The sequence below is a fragment of the Xenopus laevis genome, chromosome 7L, assembly GCF_017654675.1.
Source record: "Xenopus laevis strain J_2021 chromosome 7L, Xenopus_laevis_v10.1, whole genome shotgun sequence".
Classification (NCBI taxonomy): Eukaryota; Metazoa; Chordata; class Amphibia; order Anura; family Pipidae; genus Xenopus; species Xenopus laevis.
In genome coordinates, this window is record NC_054383.1 from 114,078,603 (window position 1) to 114,084,975 (window position 6,373).

Below are 6,373 nucleotides of genomic sequence, written 5' to 3' on the forward strand. Positions count from 1 at the left end.
TGGTGTATACACGATTTACCAGGCACCCCTCCTTCTATTTATTAAGATTGACTGAGTGCAGATATTCGTCTGAAAGATATATATATAAAACCAAAGGAATGGTGCACTCCGTAGACAAAATTAATACCTGGGTGCCAGCATGGGAAATAAGCAGTGAAAAAGGATTGCGGCACTCACAGGGTTTTAGTGAAAAACTAAAACCCTGTGAGTGCCGCAATCCTTTTTCACTATATATATATTTGAACATTATATATATATATATATATATATATATATATATATATATATACAGTATATATATATATATATATAAAAAGTCACTTTGGTGAGCGCACTCTTACCGGATTTTATAAGTAGTGGGTGCGTTGGTCAAGTTTCGGTCCACACTGGGACCTTTTTCAAGCTTGAAAAAGGTCCCAGTGTGGACCGAAACGTCGGATATGCAACTGTGAAATAAAACTTATCACTTTTCTTCAAGAAAATTTTGGAGTGCGGGTCCATTTACTATTATGCATCTGAAAATTTTGGAGTGCGGGTCCATTTACTATTATATATATATATATATATATATATATATATACTAAACAAGTTAGACCCAGCACTCTCAACAGTTACAAAATTTGTACAAAGCATACATAAGCTGACACGCCCCGTCAAGGCAGTGTCCATGCGTCAGTCCTATCCTTTAAGTAAAAAAAAAAAAAGTGTTACCTTTGGGGGGAGACAGACCATTCCTGCTTTTCTCTTTATTTAGCATGATCTCTTCCAAAGACACCATTAGGCGGGGGTTGGGAGAGCAAGCATTTAAGGAGAGAGCCACCTCCCCAAAAAATATAGTTTTTTAAAACGAAAAACAAGCTGAAATAAAGAGAAAAGCAGGAATGGTCTGTCTCCCCCCAAAGGTAACACTTTCTTTTTTTTCACTTAGGATAGGACTGACGCATGGACACTGCCTTGACTGGGCGCGTCAGCTTCTGCATGCTTTGTACAAATTTTGTAACTAAAAGTGTCTCTTTTTTTACTAGATGCTACAGTTCAGTTGTGCAAGAATATTTTTTTAGGGGGTTATATATTGAGAGTACTGGGGCTAACTTGTTTAGTATGTAAATTAAGCCTTGCCCATGTGCACCCAATAAGAATTATATAAAATAAGACAGCCTTTTCACCAAATTGGTGCTTTGTGTGTTTAATTTCACAGATTTTGAGCCTCTTTCAGACAACTATGCAGTCATTTTAGCTGCCATCGTCTGTGGGTGCATCTTGGGGAGTGTACTCATCATCTGTGCTACGTTCCTTCTGTACAAGAGATACGTTGTTCCCTTGAAAGGTAAGGCCGAATTAAACAGGGTAGAAGTAACAGCATGTCTGTTACTGGGACAATATGGGAATAATTATTTCCAAAACAAGAATGTATAGAGACCAGGAAAAGAGAGTCTTGTTTTTATTGTGCTTTTAAGAATTAGAATACATCACTTTCAGATTGCTCACAGTATTTAAATATACTAAAGGGGTTATGTAATGAAAGGCACTAATTTTGCCCAGGGGCAAAAACCCATAGCAACCAATCAGCAGGTAGCATTTCCTGGTCACCTGTTTAAAAGCAAACATCTTAGTGGTTGCTATGGGTTACCGCTCCTGGGCAAACTTAGAGCCTTTTATTATGTATGGGGGTTTGTATTTAAATTATAATAAACTAATTTGATTGAACAGGTGGTCAAGCACCATTATACTGTATATTGTTTACCTTGTAGAAAGCACAGCAAAGTCATGATATAAAAAGTCTGCAATGGACAACATCTTCGTATTGGACTTTATGCATTGATAGTCAACATTAGACAGTATGAAGCAAGTTGATTAAATCAAAGGATTTTAAACCATCTACACTTTTTAGGGGATGGCATAGCAGTGAATAGGAGAAGACAAAATAAATTCTAATTTTAGTAGCTATCTTTACCAAAACATTTGCATGTTCTATACAGTATATATATCTTTATATCTTTAAACTGGCACACCCTTTTAAAAGTAGGTCCTCGTTGATAAAGTGTGTTTAGTGTGTATAGTTCAAGGACCATTATACAATATATATATAAAATAAAATTATCCATCATTTAGGGCAATCAGGTGACAGAGGAGAGGATCCATACCAAATATATCATAACATTTCCAACACTTTAGTGGTAAGTAGTTAATGTACAGGAACATCATACTTTGCAGTACATAGAACTATGCATGTTTGTCCATACTATTTACCATTGCCTCAGGCCTACAAACGACAGTTTGTGTGGCATTAGAACAATTTGCTTAAATGTCTTCTAAGTCATTTCAAATGTCTTTTGAGCATTTTCTTTGCAAATGAACCTTTTGCAATAAACTGGAAACCACTGATTCTTGTACAAAAAAGTTTGTTGTTGCTGATCTCTATTTCTGTTGGGTCTGTTCCTTTAAATGGGACATATATCTAGTTCTACCAACCCCTGCTTCAATAGAGGAAATACAAGCAGTGTAGACAGTTTCCCTTCATGTTATATGTTCAATTACCCCAAACTGACTTTGTCATTTTGTGGTATAATGGCAAATAACGCAGGGAGGAAGCAGAATATATTGGAATGTAATAAATTCTTGAATTTTGGCTTCTTCTTAAGCATGATAAATAGGGATGCACCGATCCAGGATTCGGTTCGGGATTCGGCCGAATCCTTCTGCCTGGCCGAACCGAAGCTGAATCCTAATTTGCATATGTAAATTAGAATTGGGGGAAATCATGTGACTTTTTGTCACAAAACAAGGAAGTAAATTTTTTCCCCCTTCCCACCCCTAATTTGCATATGCAAATTAGCATTCGGATTCGGTTCGGTATTCGGCCGAATCTTTCACAAAGGATTCGGGGGTTCGGCTGAATCCAAAATAGTGGATACGGTGCATCCCTAATGATCAATACAATTAACTCTGAACTGGAAAATTGTTTTGTCATTCCCAATTTCCTACAATACCCGAACTTGAAACAATTTACTCACATCTACCAATTTGGAAATTAGCCATGGCCAATAGCCTCTAATGTCATTGCTACAAGAAAATAGCTTTGCAGTTTTTTATTACTATAGTTAAAAAAAACTGTGCAGGCATCATTTGATTCCCCCAAATGACTCACTTCTCTGTTACAATATTTAGAACAATATTCAAAAAGTAATGGGGGTCAGGGTAATATTTTGGATTTCTATTGGCTTTGAAATAGTGTAATTTACCTTCTGTGTAGAAGTTTAATACACTTTTTAAAATTTTGTTGATTGTGTTGTATAAATGTCTACAGCCATTCTGTCACTGCATTACGTAATACACAAATTGCTAAAGGCAATTTATTTCTTTCATTTCATTATTCCTTTCATTTTCCTATATTTAGGCTCATCCTGAAAAAGAGGAAACTCCATACGTGGTATGTTACCCATATCCCATTTAACTATAGAACAATAATTAAATCCTGCAGTTTCTGGTCCAGTACTGGCTCCTGACGAAGACACTGTTGACTGGTTTGGCAGTCTTCTATGTATGGGTCCCGGATGATTCCTTCAATGATCAATGTTTGATTAGGCAGCCTGGAAACACCTATTATCTGAGGACTTATTTGGGCTTTGAATAAAGTCCTCAGACACTGGGTTTGTGGAGATCCCTCATGTCATCCAATCACTGACTCAAGATCAAGATTTGATCATCTTAATTTAGTCCTATCCATCTCCCAAACAAGAAAATCTTTCTATGCATAAACACTATTAGGACCTAGTGGCTCTTGTAAATGCTGTCATGTTCACTTGCAATATATAGTTATATAGTTTATATATCTGGTTTAAAAAAATACTTTAATATAAATACTATAATACCATAACAGTATACATTTTAACTACACATTTCTAATGCACACCCACACACATACATACGCATATATAAATATATATATATATATATATATATATATATATATATATATATATATATATATACATATATTGTTAAAAGGTTTGGCAAACACAATACATTCAAAAAAGGCTGTCCAGTGGGAGTGGGGCCAAAACTTTGGTTATTTTTAGGATGCACCAAACTTCAAATACAGGTATGGGATCTGTTATCTGGAAACCTGTTATCCAGAACGCTCCAAATTATGGGAAGGCCTTCTCCCATTTTAATCAAATAAATCAAATATTAAAAAAAGTTTCCTTTTACTTTATAACTTGATCCAAACTAAGACATAATTGATCCTTATTGAAGTCAAAACAATCCTATTGGGTTTATTGTTTCAGTTATTTTTAGTAGACCTAGGGGCCTATTTATGAAGCCTCAATTTTTTCTGGTGGAGCTTTTTAGGGAGGAAAATTTGATTTTTTATAGGAAAAAAAAACTCAGATTTTTTTTTTTTTTTTTTATTGTGAGCAACTGCTAACAATCTGACTCCAAAAATACACCAACTGAAACCTGTTGAGGTCATGCAGAAGACAATGGCAGATGTCCCTTTTTCAATTTGAAGATATCATGGTCTGCACTGGGTTTTTATGATAATCTGAACAATTTGGGGGTTTTGGGCAGCAACCCAAAAACGTGGACAATTCAAATTGTTGTTTGATTTTGTTGTGATTTTTTTTCCAGCAACTTTTTCAAGCTGATTACTTGATAAATGCGCTAAATTCATGGATGAGCGTTAGGTCAAGTTTATTTTAATAAAAAAGTAGGAAAAATAAACAAGTTTTAGTATATAAATTTAAAGTATGGAGATCCAAATTACAGAAAGACCCCTAACCCGGAAAACTCCAGGTCCCAAGCATGCTAGATAACAGGTGACAGTCCTATACCTGTACTTGTTTTTACTGATGATGATTTTTTTGGAGCACCTAGGCAAGAGAAAGAGTAATGACAAAATAAATACTTTCATTTTTCAGGGACTGGATTACTCATCTCAGAATATGTACAGCGATCTGAAGCTATAACGCAATACAGATAATTCATATCAACTATTGATGTGGAAAACGCTTACAACAGGATTATTTATTATCAGTATTCAAGAGGAACTAAAGACTGGCGAAAATCAAATTACAATTGCTGAGCACTTACAAGTTTCCTTTGATTGTTTAATCTCCTGACAACTTCTTTAATGACCAAAGAATAATGTAATGAGCGGAGTTCAATGATTGATTCTACAGTTATAGTGTGTTTATGTAATGAAAATATAATGTACTGTTATTCAGCACTGGTAAAACTGGTGTGTTTGCCTCAGAAACTCTACTATAGTTTATATAAACAAGCTGCTGTGTAGCCATGGGGGCAGCCATTTAAAGCTGTAATAGGAGATAAGGCACAGGATACACAGCACATAAGATACAAGCTCTGTAGTGTACAATGGAATTTTTTAGAATGTATCTGTTATCTACTGTGTATCCTGTGCTTGAATGGCTGCCCCTATGGCTACACAGCAGCTTGTTTATATAAACTATAGTTGTGTTTCTGAAAAGAACATTATATTGTCATTCCTTTAAATGTATATCTGCATATGCCTGTCTATCCATTTGATTCTGATTCTCTAAACTGTACTTGTCTGTTCCTGGCTTCAGTTTCTTCTCCCCCTTCTCTTGTTGACTTAACCCACAGCATCATGTCTTGTGCCTCAAGAACCCACCGCATGGGGGAAGGAAATACAATGTGCCATCTTCCCCGGCACTGATCAGATCTGAAGGGAACCAGTGATGACAGGAGGAGTCGGACTGGGTGATTCACATGTTCCTTCTCTGCGTAGTGTTTTCAAGAATATTTATCAGCACTGCCACCTTGTGGTTTAAAGTCTTAAAGGAAAACTATACCCCCCAAACAATGTAGGTCTCTATTAAAAGATACTGAGTAAAACAGCTCATGTGTAAAACCCTGCTTCATGTAAATGAACCATTATCATAATAATATACTTTTTTAGTAGTATGTGCCATTGGGTAATCATAAATAGAAAATTGCCATTTTAAAAAATAAGGGCCGCCCCCAGAGATCGTAAGATTCACTGTGCACAAATACAAACCACATGTAAGGTCACATGAGCCAATTAACAGACAGAGTTCTGCCTTTTGCTTCCTCACTTCTTCCTGTTACAGTTAGTGTTGTAGTATTTCTGGTCAGGTGATCTCTGAGGCAGCACAGATAGAGTCACGAAATGGTGGTTCAAGGCAAGAGATGTAAAAGGGCAATATTTATGTAAATATATATTCCAGTTTGGTAAGATTCTTTACTATGTCATTCAATTTGATATAAACTATCTGTTGCTCAAGTATTCATTTTGGGGGTATAGTTTTCCTTTAAGAGAGGAAACATAAAGAAAATGGAGACGCCTAAAAGACAAGTTCAAGTGGGC

At 35.7% G+C, this 6,373-nt stretch overlaps 1 protein-coding gene across 3 annotated transcripts in view; it reads left to right on the forward strand.

Annotated features, from left to right (window-relative positions):
* LOC108696714 (carcinoembryonic antigen-related cell adhesion molecule 1) overlaps positions 1-5,268 on the forward strand; it is a 29,230-nt gene extending 23,962 nt beyond the window's left edge. For all 3 annotated transcript variants that reach the window (XM_041569576.1, XM_018226317.2, XM_041569577.1), the window contains 4 exons: positions 1,199-1,327; positions 2,113-2,177; positions 3,398-3,430; positions 4,923-5,268. In XM_041569576.1, coding sequence (XP_041425510.1) covers positions 1,199-1,327; positions 2,113-2,177; positions 3,398-3,430; positions 4,923-4,970 — 275 coding nt within the window. In that variant the 3' untranslated portion in view covers positions 4,971-5,268. The remainder of the gene's footprint in view (positions 1-1,198; positions 1,328-2,112; positions 2,178-3,397; positions 3,431-4,922) is intronic.
* The last annotated feature ends 1,105 nt before the right edge of the window (positions 5,269-6,373 follow it).